Here is a 16,559-nt window from a genome sequence, read left to right as displayed (position 1 = left end):
TCAGGTGGAAAAACCCGAGCCGGCTTGGATCCGACTCGGATCTGCAAAGTTCGGGTGGGTTCGGATCTCTGGACTCTGAACCCTCTCATCTCTAGTTCTAATATGTAGAAATGAATGCAGGAACCTTTTCTGACTAAAATCACCAGGCAGATGGGAGGGGTGGTAGTTGCAGGAAGAAGAAATTTATACCTTCCTTCAAGTCTACTTTATATACACAAACAAAGAGGAAAGGGGGAAGGGTCTACTGCACATTCTAATTTTAAACATAAGACGCGCTACATATTTACGGGCATAAGTGGGAAGAAAATGTTCTGAAATCTCACAAATAAAATGGTTATAACTAGGGGTGAGCGGGTTCGGATTTCTGAAATCCGAACCCCCCCGAGCACCCCCGATCCGAGGCCGATCCGAGTCAGGCTCGACTTTTCCGGCCTGACTCGGATCTGAAATCGAGGCAAAACGTCATCATCCCGCCTTCCGGGTCTCGTGGGTTTTGGACTCTATATAAGGTACCCGCGTCAGCGCCATTTTCTCAATCGGCTGTGGACAGTGAAGAGGGAGGGTGGGAGTTAGGGCTGGCTGGGCTGTGTAGTGTAGTGCAGTGTAGTGTTGTGCTGTGCTGTGCTGCACTGTGCTGCTGTTGGCCATAGGGGCTGTGTCCACTCCTCCAAAGTCCATAGGGGCTGGCTGTGTTGTGCTGTGCTGCTGTTGTCCATAGGGGCTGTGTCCACTCCTCCAAAGTCCATAGGGGCTGGCTGTGTTGTGCTGTGCTGCTGTTGTCCATAGGGGCTGTGTCCATTCCTCCAAAGTGCACAGGGGCTGGCTGTACTGTGTTGTGCAGTCAGTTGTCCATAGGGGCTGTGTCCACTCCAAAGTCCTGTGCAGTGTCCCAGTCCTAAAGGGGTGCTGTAGTGTTGCCCAGGGGGTGCTCTGTCCATCAGGGGTGCTCCCCCTAAGTGCAAAAAAATAAATAATTTTTCTGTGTTTGTGAATTGTGTGCGCAGTAGCCACACGTGCATCAACAAAGTAGTGCCAAGCGTGCGCCTGTGTCATAAGTAAAGAGCCAGCTGGCTTGACCGTTAAAGGGTGCTGTAACCCCCAAAGTGTACTCCAAACCAAATAAAAAAATATTTTCTGTGTTTGTGAATTGTGTGCACTGTGGCTGCACGTGCATCAACAAAGGAGCAGCGCCAAGCGTGAGCCTGTGTCCGATAAGTAAAGGGCCTGCTGGCTTGTCCATTAAAGGGTGCTGTAACCCCCAAAGGGCACTCCAAACAAAATAAAAAATATATTTTCTGTGTTTGTGAATTGTGTGCACTGTGGCTGCACGTGCATCAACAAAGGAGCGCCAAGCATGAGCCTGTGCCATAGGTAAAGGGCCAGCTGGCTTGACCGTTAAAGGGTGCTGTAACCCCCAAAGTGCACTCCAAAAAAAAAAATGTTTTTGTGTTTGTGAATTGTGTGCGCAGTAGCCGCACATGCATCAACAAAGTAGCGCCAAGCGTGAGCCTGTGTCATAGGTAAAGGGCCGGCTGGCTTGTACATTAAAGGGTGCTGTAACCCCCAAAGTACACTCCAAACAAAATAAAAAAATATTTTCTGTGTTTGTGAATTGTGTGCACTGTGGCTGCACGTGCATCAACAAAGAAGCAGCGCCAAGCGTGTGCGCCTGTGTCCCATAAGTAGAGGGCCGGTTGGCTTGTCCGTTAAGGGGTGCTGTAACCCCCAAAGGGCACTCCAAACAAAATATAAAAATATTTTCTGTGTTTGTGAATTGTGTGCACTGTGGCTGCACATGCATCAACAAAGGAGCAGCGCCAAGCGTGCGCCTGTGTCCCATAAGTAAAGGGCCGGCTGGCTCATTTCTTAAAGGGTGGTGTAACCCACAAAGTGCACTAGTCTCCAACAAAAATAAAAAATTATTTTCTGTGTTTGTGTGCGCCTTAGCCGCACATATATATCAATATAACATAAATGGAGGACTAAACTTTCTCCGATAAAAATAAAATAGGGAAAGATCAAGAACCACTTCCTCCTAGTGCTGTTGCTGCTGCTGGGAGTTGTTCATCATCCCAGAGAGGAAATAGGCACACCACTACTTTTACTAAACAATTGACCCTCCAACAGTCCTTAACGAGGAGGATGAAGTACGACAGCAGTCATCCTGAAGCAAAATGTATAACTGAGGCCTTGACTGCTCTGTTGGTGTTAGACGTGCGTCCGGTATCCGCCATTAGTGCTGTGGGATTTAGACAATTGATGGAGGTAGTGTGTCCCTGGTTCCAAATCCCGCCTAGATTCCACCTGCATCCTCAAAGCAGCAGCGACAAGCGTGCGTCTGTCTGTTAAAGGGTGGTGTAACCCTCAAAGTGCACTCCACAAACAACAAAACAAATTCTTCTTTTTTTTTCTCTTTGTGAATTGTGTGGGCTGTAGCCACACCTGCATCCTTAAAGCAGCAGCGACAAGCGTGCGTCTGTCTGTTAAAGGGTGGTGTAACCCTCAAAGTGCGCTCCACAACAATAAAAAAATTATTCTTTTTTTTCTGTCTTTGTGAATTGTGTGGGCTGTAGCCGCGCCTGCATCCTCAAAGCAGCAGCGACAAGCGTGCGTCTGTCTGTTAAAGGCTGGTGTAACCCTCAAAGTGTGCTCCAACCAAAATAATATAATCTTCTTTTTTTCTGTTTGTGTGTGAAATGTATGCGCAGTAGCCGCACCTGCATCCTCAAAGCAGCAGTGACAAGCGTGCATCTGTCTGTTAAAGGGTGGTGTAACCCTCAAAGCGCGCTCCACAAAAAATAAAAAATTCGTCTTTTTTTTTCTGTCTTTGTGAATTGTGTGGGCTGTAGCCGCACCTGCATCCTCAAAGCAGCAGCGACAAACGTGCGTCTGTCTGTTAAAGGATTACATCGGTGACAGCATCCAAGTAGGCATGTCAGACAGTCCGTACCTGTACTGGCAGGAAAAAGAGGCAATTTGGTGGCCCCTGTATAAACTGGCTCTATTTTACCTGAGTTGCCCCCCCTCCAGTGTGTACTCCGAAAGTATGTTTAGTGCAGCCGGGAACCTTGTCAGCGAAAGGCGTATGAGGTTGCTTCCACAAAATGTGGAGAAGATGATGTTCATAAAATGAATTATCAACTCTTCCAGGGAGACCAGCCTCCAGAACGTACAGAGGGACCTGTGGTTGTGGATTCCAGCGGGGACTAATTAATACTCTGTGAGGATGAGGATGTACATAACACTGGAGAGGGTGAGGAATCGGTGGATGAGGAGGATGAGGACGACATCTTGCCTCCGTAGAGCCAGTTTGTGCAGGGACAGATTAATTGCCAGCTTATTTTGTGGGGGCCCAAACGAACCAATCTTTTCAGCCACAGTCGTGTGGCAGATCCTGGCGCTGAAATGATTGGTTTGTTAAAGTGTGCATGTCCTGTTTATACAACATAAGGGTGGGTGGGAGGGCCCAAAGACAATTCCATCTTGCACCTCTTTTTTTTTCTTTGCATTATGTACTGTTTGGGGCCTAGTTTTTCAAACTGCCATCCTGTCTGCCACTGCAGTGTCACTCCTAGATGGACCATGTGTTTGTGCCGCCCACTCGTGTCGCTTAGCATAGTCATCCAGCTACCTCGTGCAACCTTTTGGACTTAAAAACACTATTGTGAGGTGTTCATAATAGACTGGAAATGAGTGGAAATTAAGGTTATTGAGGTTAATAATAGCAAAGGAGCAGAAAAATCCACAAATTCTGTGATTTTTTTAGCTGTTTTTATGCTTTTTAAAAAAAAAAAATACAGATCCAAAACACAAAACCCAGAACCCAAAATACGGAAGGGTGGTTTTGGCAAAACCAATCCAGATCCAAAACACGAAGAAAGATCCAGATCCAAAACCAAAACACGAAAAGTGGCCGGTGCACACCCCTAGTTATAACCCGACTGCAGTTTTACCCTTTGCCTCCTGGTCATGCCCCCTGTCCAGGAATTTAAAAATGAAAAGATGGTAACCTTAGGGGGCGGGGGTCAGTGAGGATGACCAAGGCCATATTAGTGCTCAGCTATGTGAGTATGGTGGAATGCATGTCATTAGCATAAGATAGTATTAGTAACATTATGTGATTAAATTGGTATGTGGCTTGTTGCATGTATTTGGAAGTGTATTTAGCAGTAGCAAGTACTAATGATGATAGGTGCAAATGTGAACTAGACAATAGCAACCAAACTGCACTTCTAGTAAATAACACTCACTGACTTTTTGTGAGGTCCAGTGCTCATTATGTGCTCTACTGTGATACAATAACATACCATTCAATATATTGCCATGCTATAAATTGTACCACTGTAGATTGATATAAGATATCAGGCTGCATGTCACGTTTGGTGTCTGAGAGTTACCTGACTCAGGTGATGAACTGGAAGAACTTGGGCTTTGACTCCAGACTGGAGTGACGTGGATTGAACTGAAGAACTTGGGCTTTGACTCCGGATTGGAGTGACGTGGATTGAACTGAAGAACTTGGGCTTTGACTCCGGATTGGAGTGACGTGGATTGAACTGAACTTGGGCTTTGACTCCGGACTGGAGTGACGTGGAATTGAACAGAATCCGGATTGGGACTGGAACGGGCAGAATCCGGACCGGAACCGGAACGGGCTCGGAACTTGACTCTGGACTGGAAAAATGTGACAATGGCTGAAGGGAAATCAGGTAATGCTGAGACGAGGGCTAAACAGGGTAATCCGGAAATGCTGTGCAAAGGTTGGAAGTCAGGAAGGCAGGCTGGATTGGGTAATTGGGAATAACAGGTTCAGGAAGGAATAGGTAGGTTTCGGAATTTAAGGTTCAGGGAGGACTGGGTAGGTAGAGGGAGCAGGAGTTGATCCACAGGGTCATGACAGTACCCCCCTCTTTATGGGTGGACTCCGGACACCAAAAAAACTTTCTTCAGACATCTTCCCAATTCTCAATTTTGTTGGGATACTTGGAGTGGACTGTCTACAAAGGAGATAGTTCAAGACCTTCGCCGATTCTTCTTTTTGCTACGAGAACGTTTTTTGCCAACCAACGGACATGGAATCTCTGGTAACTCCTGTGGAAATATGTGACTGGGAAGGACAGGATCGGAATTTTGGGAGGTACAGTAGTACAAAGGGGACAAGGAGGTGTGCGACCAAGTCATGTTCAGGGTTACAGATTCAAAAGTGCTGCTTTCTTGGGATGCTTGGAATTCAGCATGCTGGCCCTTGAAAACTTGACCTTGTTCGGACTTCAGGGGAGTAGAGGACGAATTCTTGGTAGCACGAACAGACTGTTTGGACAATATTTTGGAACTGAGAACTTCGCTAGAATTTTGGTTTACAGGGTAAGGACCAAATTCTTTGACAACAGCTTCACTGAAAGTTTATATTTAGAAGCATTGGATAATTGGAGTCGCAAATAGGGGCAACCCAGTCCCAAGCTTTACCTTGAAAAGATGGGATAATAAACTCTACAATATTAGTAGACTTGACTCCACACGGCAAAGAAGAATTCATAATAGCGAAGAATTGTTTCAATAAAGCATAGTATTGAGATAAGTCCCCATCAAAATAAATACATGCTGGAGTATCCGACGAATCCTGTGTGTTCGAGGATTGCGGAGCACATTCAGGTGCAGGGCTGGAGGAAACTTGAGGATGCTCCGATTGATGAGGAGTCGAAATAACTGAAGCTGACAGGTATTCGGAATTCAGACCAATTGATGGAACTGGAAGGAGTCCTGGGTAGCTAGAGATAGTAACATCAACAATCAAAGCTGAGAACAGACTACAGAGATTGTCGTCCTCTGGAACGATATTTTCAGGAGATGCTGAACAGGAACCATGATCAGGATTAGTAGTACACGACACTCCTCCCTGGGAACTGGAGCCTGAAACCCGCTCCTGAGGTACGAGACTTGGAACCCCCTCCTGGGGAATGAGACTTGAGACTCCCTCCTGGGGTGCGAGACCTGAGACCCTCTCATGGGGTGCAAGACTTGAGACCCCCTCCTGGGGTGCGAGACTTGAGACCCCCTCCTGGGGTGCGAGACTTGAAACCCCCTCGCTGGGGTGTGAGACTTGAGGCCCCTCCTGGGGCTGAGGCTCTGGAGACCCCTCCTGGGGTTGCCAACTGGAGTAACCTGCTGGGACAAGCAGAATCCAGGCTGGGACCGGAAGGGGCAGAATCCGGTACGGGACCGGAAGGGGCAGATACCGGGACGGGACAGGAACGGGCAGAATCCGGGACGGGTCCGCAACGGGCAGAATCCGGGACGGGACCGGAATGGGCAGAATCCGGGCTGGGACCGGAATGGGCAGAATCCGGGCTGGGCCCGGAATGGGCAGAATCCAGGCTGGGACCGGAACGGCCAGAATCCGGGCTGGGACCGGAACGGCAAGTGAGACGTTGGCACTTGGGATTACAGTTGGAATTGCAAAGGGAACAGTCTTTAATGAAGTGGTCTGAACCCCCACAATAGAGACAGAGCTGTAAATCTTTGCACCGCTGGCGTTCAACCACAGAAAGCTTAGGACGCTGGTAACTACGATGTCTCACATTACTTGGTTTGGAAGAGTCCTTGTTTCTTAGGGATTCCAAGGCAGAGATTTTAGTTGAGTGAGGGGTAGCACTAAAAACCTCGGGAATGGTCCAAAAAATTTTGATGAGTAAAGACTGTAGCTGCTCCAGCAGTTGTTGGAACATAGTTAGAGGTTCAGGTGTGATTTGAATGTAATTTCGTTGACTAGTCAGAGTTTGCAAAAGCTGAAAAGCTGTAACACTTGATGCTGTACTGCCTCCTGTGAATCCAAGCGAGCGACCAGGTTACGGAAAGCATTTGGTCCCTTATTAGATACTTGATCCGCCACCATCGTTGGGCCTGAACATTCTGTCATGTTTGGTGTCTGAGAGTTACCTGACTCAGGTGATGAACTGGTTTCAACAGAGTGCGGCATGACAGGAATCACAGATGAGGTAGATAGCTCTATTGCAAGACTTATGTGGCAGTGAGAACTGCCTTTGATGATAAATGACAGGAACTTGGAACCAGTAGAAAACTCGGAGGAACCGGACTGGGGCCAGCAGGAGACTTGCTGAGTTGAACTGGTGAACTGAAGAACTTGGGCTTTGACTCCGGACTGGAGTGACGTGGATTGAACTGAAGATCTTGGGCTTTGACTCCGGACTGGAGTGACATGGTTTGAACTGAAGAACTTGGGCTTTGCTCTGGACTGGAGTGACGTGGATTGAACTGAAGAACTTGGGCTTTGACTCTGGACTGGAGTGACGTGGATTGAACTGAAGAACTTGGGCTTTGACTCCGGACTGGAGTGACGTGGATTGAACTGAAGAACTTGGGCTTTGACTCCGACTGGAGTGACGTGGATTGAACTGAAGAACTTGCGCTTTGACTCCGGACTGGAGTGACGTGGAATTGAACAGAATCCGGATTGGGACAGGAACGGGCTCGGAACTTGACTCTGGACTGGAATAATGTGACAATGGCTGAAGGGAAATCAGGTAATGCTGAGATGAGGGCTAAACAGCTTAATCCGGAAATGCTGTGACAAAGGCTGGAAGTCAGGAGCAGGCTGGATTGGATAATTGGGAATAACAGGTTCAGGACGGAATAGGTAAGTTTGGGAATTTAAGGTTCAGGGAGAACTGGGTAGGTAAAGGGAGCAGGAGTTGATCCATAGCAGGAAGCAAGGCAGGGTAACATGGTGCAGGTTCGCAGGGAGCCAGGGACCAACCAGCAGTAGGGCAAGCAGCGGAGCACAAGACTAAGGTCAGGAGTGCAGGAACTCTCTTATAGCTTATGCTGAAACACACGATTTGCACTGGCCTGGGAACTAGCAGGATTTCTGGATGCTCCAGGTATTGCTGTAGCAGGACTTCTGGATTTGCCAGGTATTGCTGTAAACAGGATTTCTGGACTGCCAGGTATTGCTGTAAGCAGGACTTCTGGATTTGCCAGGTATTGCTGTAAGCAGGATTTCTGGATTGCCAGGTATTGCTCTAAGCAGGACTTCTGGATTGCCAGGTATTGCTGTAAACAGGATTACCGGATGAGCTGGTCTAGGAACCAGCAGGAGCCTGGGATACACTTGTACTCAGAAGTAGCACAAACTATACACCACGGGAAGTAACAAGATGTTCAGGCCCAGCATGCTATCAGAGGAGGATGTTTATACCCTGTGTCTCACAGGAATTGGTGGATACAGCCAAGTGGTCTGGCAGTACTAAGAGTCAGAACCACACCTGCAATTCAAATTAAGACTAGCAGTGTTCACAGACAGGAAAGGACCCAGGTGAATAATCACTGTGGAAAGGAATGCATTCCCAGCATGACCAGAGCAGATTTCCCAGGCGAACTACACACACAGATCCATGAGACAGTTGACAGGGGTAAGTCTACAGGCAAAAAGGTGAAAACTAGACAGGGTTGTGACACTGCACAGCTGTATGTGGTGAACATGTCACTATTACAGTCATTAAAGCAAACTGTATGGCATATTTGTTTACTCTCCCATAATGTATGGAAAGCTCCTGTTCTTGGCTGGCTTCCCAGAAGCCAGGAAGAACAATCAAGGCTCCCATAGGCTGCCTGTGGTCTCAGCTGACTTGGGAAATAGGTGGTCCAGGCAGCTTAAGGATGTGGTTTGTGCTGAATTGCTTCATTATAGATCCACCCCCATTGACAGTGTCGGTAATAGCGGCATTGCATATTGGGGATGGGGCTACATTGACACAATAGCACCATTAAGCCCCACAATGCCCACTCGGCTGTGCCACACACCCCGCATCACGGACCTGGCTGTCCCCTCCAGGGGAAGAGGGAGCCAGGAAGTTGGCAAGTATGCTGCTTGGTATTACCACTCTATATAGCAATATTATTTTCAAAAATAATGTGAAAATGGATGTTTTCACACCCTTTTCACATTATTTTAGTATCACTTAAATGTATGAAAGGGCTTATGGAGTAGTTTTTGTAAAAAAAACAACTACTCTTAGCCCTTAAATTTGCATATTTTTTAGTAAGCAGATCGCATTTTCCATGCTTGTAATGGGAAATGCTATCTGCTTCTTATTTACTAATGTTCATTTGTAAAAAAAATATCGGAGAAAGCCCTGTGTTAATAATGCTATCTTCAGATGGCATTATGCAGGCTTCCCTCCAGTTCCCCGACTCCTTCTCTGCTCTGCCTGACATCTGAAAGGCAGAGCTAAGCCTGAAGCTGGTGCCTGTCATCAGCCTGTGTGTCTAAATAGACCACAGGCTGATCAAAGAGGTGTAGGTATAGAAAATAAATAAAATAAAACTTACTTGCCGATACTTTCACAGAATCTCAGCTGACTTCACACAGGAGTTCGCTAATGAGCCGTCTGGTGCAGGTAAGTTTTATTTTATTTATTTTCTACACCAGGGCCAAGGGCAGGGAGTGAGAGGGCAGAAGGGGGTTCAGCAGGGACAGGAGAGGACACAGGGAGCCGTGCTGCAGCATGGTGCCGTGGATCACCGTTACCTGCACTGGACAGCTGATCGGCAGTCTCCAGTGTGCAGGCAGCTGAGATGCAGTGAAAGTACTGGCCGACACTTTACTGCATCTCATTGACTGCACACATCAGCTGATCGGGAGGAGAGAGGAGATCACCAATCAGCCGTCGGTGTAGGTAAGTTTTAATTTATTTATTTTCAACACCAGGGGCAGGGGAGCTAGGAAAGGGATGGGGGGGCAGCGGGGACAGGAGGGAAGGCAGGAAGCTGGGCTGCAACAGGGAGACACATACGCAGACACAGTATTTTTTCTGAAATCTACAGTAAGAATTGTGCAGAGGGGATTCGCAGGGATAGAGCTTTCTCTCAAGCTCCTGTGATTTATGATAAATTCAAGTGATATTTCCTAAATTTGCAATGCGAATTTAGGCAAAAATATCACACTACAACCGCATTTTAAATGTGGATTGTAGTAAATATGCCTCTTAGAGATAAAGTTAGACAGAAAATAAGTTCTTATTTAATGGAAATAACTTGAATAAATTGTTTATGTATGTATACATAATAATGGTCATTTTTTTTCACAACCATTGCTGTTTACGTGCCCTTTGCATCTAAAATGACTGTTGTGAACACACAGAACATAGGGCCTGATTCAGTACCTGTGAATACGCATGCAATCTGCCGATTGTTTCGCAGTGCGCATGCGTACACATCGCAGTGCGCAAAACGGTTGCTGCGATCGGGACTGTCGCAGAGTGATTGACAGGAAGTGCCGTTTGTGGGTGGTAATGGGGGGTGGTTGGCCAAACGCAGGCGTGCCAGTGCATTCGCACGTCATTGCAGGGGCGTGCATAAATTAGCCACTGCGATGCCATACGCAGCCTGAGGTCTTATAGCGTGCATGGTTGTTAGCAATTCCTGAGTAAGTAAATGTGCGTGAGGCTGCGATGGTACTCGATTGTACCAATGGTTTTGCTATTCTGCCAAGTATTACGGATGTGTGCAATGTAAAGTGGGCATCCTTATGAAGTGCTGGATTAGCATACTATCGCAGTTGAACTGCGTGCGTATGCAAAATTGCATTTCGTACTGAATCAGGCCCATACACTGTAAAGACACTGACAAATCTTGTTAATTTTGTATTATGAGTCCTTTGTGAAGTATTTAGTTACTGAAACACTCCTATAGTTTTCAGAGCTGAAAATGATAGCCCTCCTGTTGTATTGTATGTCAAAGCAGTTTGCTTGCTGTGGTGGCTAGGTGCTATATTGGAACAACGACTGAAAGTGCTATGACTTGTAATGTGATTCTGTCATTGTAACAAAATTCCACCACTTGGAAGAGCATGACTAATCTAATCACAATACTATTCATTCAATATTACCCATAATGCTCTCTTGCAAATTAACCAATATATGTCAAAAATAAGGAATTGGACTAGCTAAACTATTGTATAAAAGATAAAAGGGTAGAGAGGGCATATTTTCAGGGTGTTCCTCCCTGTGCATTGCTGATCCCCCTCTGCAAAATTACTGCTGGATTAGCGCAGAACTAGCAGAGATTAGTTTATTCGTTCATTATACCAATGGAGTAAAAAGCTCATTATAAGCTCAATAAATGGCTCAAAAATTACCCCAAAACCCTAATCATACGAGGCCATCACTATGTGGAAGTTAGGTTACAGTTATATGGTTTTGTTTTTCCTTTTTTACTCTTATCGTGTGGCACATATCTTAGGGACTTCTGTCACTTATAATTTCTTGCAAACTACTCCAACCCCACAGTTTAGCTGGGGTTTGGAGACCCTCTTGCTGGTAGCCTTTGATTCAGGGCTACCCTGTTTATTTTATTCAGTATAGCAGGGAATGTTACAAAAATAAATGACTGTCATTTATTGTTTCCAAATCTCTCCAAAGCACAATGGTAAGAGTCATCTTTCTTTTAACGATAAAAGAATCCTGCTGAATTTCTTGTTCGTCAATTGAACAATGGAAGGTGCAGCTTGCTGTTCATGCTTTTGCAGTACTGTTTCAACTTGTGCAGTTTAATGTATATGAAAAAAATCTGCAGGGACCTGTAATCAGTATGATCAGGGAGATACATGTGTATGACAGTTTGTCAACAACTTTTCTTTACAAATTGTCTTTTATATAAAAGGCACCAAAGCTGGCTGCAGATGTTTACCTGCAAAAGTCAGTGGAGGTGTATGATCCAATCTAAATCAAATTGCCCTAATAGTGAGTCATGGGATGTTTTATGTAACTTATTACTGTTACTTTGTTCATATAAAATGATTCACCAATAATAAAGTTACGCAAAGTATGTTGGCACTATATAAATAAATGTAATAATAATAATAATAATAATAATAATAATAATAATAATAATAATAATAACAGTATCAATGATAAGTGCAGATCACTTACCGCATTCTCAAGATTGGATCTCCTCCTGTCCAATGCATGCTGCCGCCTCCTCGCTTCCCAGTGATAAGCTGACATAGTGTGAAGTGTTCTGTATGAGACAATATCAAATACAAGCTATGAACAAAAAAGTAACAGAAAATGTAGCAACAAATACAAAGTAGTAACTAATCTCTTCTAATTGTATCCTATAACTTAGCAGACATATTAAGGGGGCATTTTTCCCAGTGTAACAATAATTACCCCAAGAAGTCAGGCTCAGCACACTGGTAATCATTAGAATGCAGTTTGATAGACACAAGCCTGCAGTACGAAGCTGACAAGCCAATGTCTCCTCCCTACACTGCCCCAGGCTGATCTCCCAGGATGCCTGTAATTAACATCACAATGCAGTGTCCAGGCAACTGGACACAATGAGCAAGCTTCACCAGGAGATAGCATGCTAACAAAATAGAGAGAATTTGTATGCTGAAATTACAGTCTATGCTGTGTCATAGGAACAATATCAGCATGTTAGCTATTCCTTTCATTTTCAGCTTATTTGCACGTACAGAAATTGTGGGGATATATTTGCGTTGTTTGTGATATACACTACTAGCACCTCTGTATGGACAGTGCACTTTTCATATTGTGCCTGATTCTGATTCAGAGGGCAGCCAGATATTCTACCTTACGCTAATGCCAGTATCCCTATGGCTTCATGTGTATGGTCGCAGCACCCTGCTTTTCCATCCAGCCATCATCATTAGTATCAGTGTCAAATGCAGGATTTTGATAGGGGGGTTTCCAAATCCTTGGTTACCAAAACAATGAACATCTAGCCAGAAATAAAAACATAGATAGATAGATAGATAGATAGATAGATAGATAGATAAATGGATAGATAGAAACAGCTTACAGAGGATTTAGGACCACTACAGTAAAATATACCACTCAGCCTATAATGAGGTACACACACACTGACTGCCACAGACACACACACCTCTATAACTTAGAAACATTAATGCAGCAGGCAAATAAATACAGCCAGCATGATTTATTAAAGACCCCCCTTCCCCCAAGTAGCAGTCCCCCATTTGCAGTGCCACCACTAGTAGTCCCCCCTTATGCAGTGGCCCCAGTACTGCCCCTTATATAGAGCCTGAAGTAGTAGTCCCCCCAATGCAGTGCCCCCAGTAGTACCGCTTATGTAGTTTCCCAAGTAGCAGTCCTCCAGTAGTGCCCCTTATATAGTCCCCCAGTAGTAGTCCACCCTGTAGTAGTCCCCCCAATAGTGCCCATTATGTAGTTCCCCCAGCAGTAGTTCCCCTATTCAGTGCCCCCCAGAACGGGTCACCCCTCTATTCAGTGCCCCCAGTAGCGGCCCCCCCTATACAGTGACCCCCGTAGTGGCTACCCCCTCTATGCAGTGCCCCCAGTAGCGGTCCCTCCTATACAGTGCCCCTAGCAGCGGCCACCCCTCCTTTAAAGTGCCCCCAGTAGCGCCCCCCCTTACAGTGCCCCTTACATATACACACACAAAAAAAAACCACAACTTACCTGAATACCTACACTTAGTGATCGGCGGGCAGGGTTTTTTTGGGGTACTCAGAAATCCCCCTCCGTGCGCACCTGAGTATCAGCACTTACACCAGACCCATGCTGGGTGCTAAAGATTCATCAGAAAGAGGCTTCCCTTCTCCATCCGCATGCCTCAAGCTGGCACAGAGTTCCAGCTACACATCTATGATGCTCCCATGAGACGGATCTTTTTTATGTGTTCACAAGGCAGAGGCAGGTTTCTACCTAGAAACCCTTATTTCACAGACCGATGTGCATATGCATAGTGGGGCACATGAGCAGTCTGCAATTGCTTTTTGTGCCACATACACAGTCTGCACATATACTGTATGTGCTGTATTCGCTGAGTGTATCCTTTGGTACATGTGTCTAACAGAATCAGGCCCATTTCTTCTTCAGGGTCCATAGGGATCCATACGGATACCATGGGGTAAAGTGGTTGGAGAGATCCAGGACACCAAACAGTTACAGCTTTCAGCTCCCAGGATGCACTTGGTCCTCCTCCATATATACCCCACCCCTAGCCACAGGCCTTCAGTTGTTCATTTGGTGCGGCAGAATCAAGACACACCTTTGTAACGGGACTGCTTTGGCTAAGCTTTTTATTTTCTTATGTTTGAGTCAGCAGTACTCAGCGTCTGTATTAAGATGCAGATAAAGCGACTCCATCTACCTCCGCCGGGCCAAAACATCAGTAATTGTGATGGTGATTTCGGCGGGTCTCTGCTTAGCTTGCTAGCCGCGATGCTAAGACCTGGACTGCTACCGGACTCACAGAGATGACAGGTAAGGCGATTCCTCGCTTACGGGTTAGAGATGCACCAGAAGCCACTGCAGTCAGGGCCCGTGATTGTCTGTGTCCTCACTACACCACCGGGGCCTTATTGTCTGACACCGGGGATCGGCATCAGACGCTATCTGCTGCCATGAGGCCAGCGTACCTGGCTGGTTAATTCAGCTTAGGGGAAGTAGGCGCTCCCCAGGCAGCTCCTCCCCAACCCATATGTAGACCTCAATAAGCTTTCATGCATCTGGGTCGCTCCGCTTACACTCCACGTGTATTTGAGACACTCGCAGCCCACAATCGGTGCGCTACTGTTTGTCTCAGGAGGGTTTGAGAGAGTCTCCATGTATACCTCTCCCATGGTTAAGGTATACAGTGAGTATATTGCGATTATATTGCCATTATTTACATATGCATTGTATGTGACTGTTTGCTAGCTGCTGTGTTTGATACTGTCCTTTATTTCTGACTATCAATTATAACTATCACTGTGTTTTCTCTCCATCCCCCATAGCTCTTCAGCTGTTGTGAAACTACAACTCCCAGCATGCTTTACCAGCTGATCGGTGGGATGGTATGCAGCTGGAGAGTCACAGATTGGCCATACCTGGTATATATGAACACGGTTGAGCCACCAACCATGAATCTGCTTATCACATCCAGAAGAGAAGGATGGAAAAGCATAAAGAAGGCAGACGTAGAAGAAGAGGGGGAAGAAGGAATAATGCTAGACATGGGATAAATATAAAGGGCCAAATGTAAGAGTTTTGCAATAAACTCTCACATTGGAGTTTTATCTCCAAAATATGAAAAAAACTGGATGAGTTTAAATCATAAAATTTTTTTGTGTAAAAACATGCGAGTTTTCATGTTCTCGGACTCTTACATTGGCCAAGTTTAAAAAGTGTCAGAGTTTACTGTTAAACTCTCACATTTTCTAAAATTTCACCCTATTACATTTGGCCCAAAAAAGTGAAGAAAGAAAATAACAGATGTACACAAAAGGCCAAAGACACATATGGTGAAGGTGGACAGAAGCACACATGGGGATGGGAACAGAGGCACACATGTGGATGGGGACAGAGGCACACATGGGGATGGGAACAGAGGCACACATGGAGCTAATGGGTATAGGCACACATGGGGATGGGAACAGAAGCACACATGTGGATGGGGACAGAGGCACACATGGGGATGGGGACAGAAGCACACATGTGGATGGGGACAGAGGCACACATGGAGATAGGGACAGAAGCATAAATGGGGTAAAGGAGCAGAGGCATAAATGAGACAAAGGGGCAGAGGCACACATGGAGTTAACGGGCAGAGGCATACATGTGATGAAGGGGCAGAGGCATAAATGGGGTAAAGGAGCAGAGACATAAATGAGACAAAGGGGCAGAGGCACACATAGGCAGACAGGTAGAGAGAGTTACACCTACAAAACTGTACACAGAGACAATTATAAAGGGGGAGACAGTGTCGAAGCTGGATTATTGGCTGAGACAAGATCAGTTTAAAATTGAATCCACTGTCCGCAAGACGCCATTTTGCGAATGACCGCCTAAGCGCCATTTTAGATAAACTCACTCTTTAGTACATGTGGCGATATTACTATTAGTATTAGCATCATGCAATTGCATCTGTGACCATCGCCATAAGTTACGGCAATTCACCAAAAGTCCATTTCATGACTTTACGTAGTTTTGGTGCTCTGGATAAAGTGTATATTATTTGCATTAGCTGAACAGAGCAAATGGCCACGTGACAACTAGTCTGTGTAGACAAGCTTCCTGGATACAACGTCTGCTCTCACTGCAGGTGGCCCTGCTCGAATACACACCTTACATTAGCAGGCTTCCTGCAATAAAAATACCTTCAAAGCCAAGAGTGTTATCTTAGGTTTTGGGTCTTGTAGCTGTGCTAATTTGCATTTTTCACAAGAGTCTGGGAGAACAAAGGACATTACTTTTGAGCCTGGGAAGGGTGGGGGCTGCTGAGAGAGGGGGGCGTGTGGAACTATAAGGATCAGAATTTCACACTGCTAGGTGTTCACTTAGTTTAAATGAGATGTAAGTGCACCATTTCTCATACACACATTAATACGCACAATTGCGCTGGTAACTAATCGCATATTAGCGAATGCATAAGATCGTATATGAAAATGCTGTTCATTAGCTTTATGCGCACGCATCTGCTCCAAGTTAACTAGCGTCTTTATATCAAACCCCGCATACTCACACATTACATATCCACATACAAGGTTCCAT

The 16,559-nt window shown here is 45.7% G+C and overlaps 1 protein-coding gene across 3 annotated transcripts in view; it reads right to left on the bottom strand.

The window, feature by feature from the left end:
* The window catches only part of CCDC200 (coiled-coil domain containing 200), an 80,837-nt gene that overhangs the window by 20,549 nt on the left and 43,729 nt on the right, over positions 1 to 16,559 (bottom strand). For 2 of the 3 annotated variants that reach the window (XM_088480837.1, XM_088480836.1), the window contains exon 2: positions 11,949 to 12,036. In XM_088480837.1, coding sequence (XP_088336963.1) covers positions 11,949 to 12,023 — 75 coding nt within the window. In that variant the 5' untranslated portion in view covers positions 12,024 to 12,036. Of the gene's footprint in view, positions 1 to 11,948; positions 12,037 to 12,188; positions 12,246 to 16,559 lie in introns of those variants that run through there. The other variant, XM_088480835.1, reaches the window with a different exon arrangement.

Source organism: Taudactylus pleione, unplaced genomic scaffold (assembly GCF_031769625.1).
Source record: "Taudactylus pleione unplaced genomic scaffold, aTauple2 ptg000256l, whole genome shotgun sequence".
NCBI classification, from domain to species: Eukaryota; Metazoa; Chordata; class Amphibia; order Anura; family Myobatrachidae; genus Taudactylus; species Taudactylus pleione.
The sequence above is the reverse complement of the archived record's forward strand: the minus strand, read 5'-3'. Positions and strand labels throughout refer to the sequence as shown.